The sequence below is a fragment of the Cyprinodon variegatus genome, unplaced genomic scaffold (assembly GCF_000732505.1).
Source record: "Cyprinodon variegatus isolate N-32 unplaced genomic scaffold, C_variegatus-1.0 Scaffold2568, whole genome shotgun sequence".
NCBI classification, from domain to species: domain Eukaryota; kingdom Metazoa; phylum Chordata; class Actinopteri; order Cyprinodontiformes; family Cyprinodontidae; genus Cyprinodon; species Cyprinodon variegatus.
In genome coordinates, this window is record NW_015153021.1 from 8,307 (window position 1) to 8,929 (window position 623).

General features: G+C 43.5%; 1 protein-coding gene across 1 annotated transcript in view; it reads left to right on the top strand.

Annotated features, from left to right (window-relative positions):
- The first annotated feature begins 372 nt into the window (after positions 1–372).
- LOC107080953 overlaps positions 373–623 on the top strand; it is a 13,942-nt gene continuing 13,691 nt past the window's right edge. Inside the window, exon 1 of the mRNA XM_015369164.1 lies at positions 373–606. Coding sequence (XP_015224650.1) covers positions 373–606 — 234 coding nt within the window. The remainder of the gene's footprint in view (positions 607–623) is intronic.

Below are 623 nucleotides of genomic sequence, written 5' to 3' on the forward strand. Positions count from 1 at the left end.
TGCTACAATGTGGGATTCAGAGAAAGATGTTGAAATGTCTGAAAGGTCGGACACAGGCGAGAGCGTTTGGGGAGACGGAGACGGAGATCAACAAGACCTCCCTCTTTCTTGGCCCTATCTCAAAGAATTTTTTGAAATAGTCAAAAAATTGAGCTTTCAATAGGGCTTGAGATCCGCGTTGCATTGTGGGACGTGGTGGCCATGTTGATGGCTACACAAACGTTAACATAGCTCTGATACAACGTTGTTGAATGAAGAGACAGAAGTAGAGAGAAAAAAGATGTTACAATCCTGAAAAGGATCTGGAATTTACCAGGACACATTAAATAGAGAAGCCAGGGGTGTGTTGACAAAATCAGCATTATTACTAATATGCATCCATATGGAGTTCCAAACAATGAGTGGAGCACCGACGACGACTTTTTGACACAGTTTTGTATATCAGACGTCTTCGGCTACCTTGTTTGTGGTATGAGCGCCTATACTTCAAAACAGTTCCGAAGCTACAAGTCCTTCGAGTCTCATATGCAGTTCACGAATGGATGGGTTCAGGAGCTGCAGATCATAAAGCCAGCAAACAGTGGGAACACAGTAATCCGTACGAAGGTAAGCTGTGATCAGAC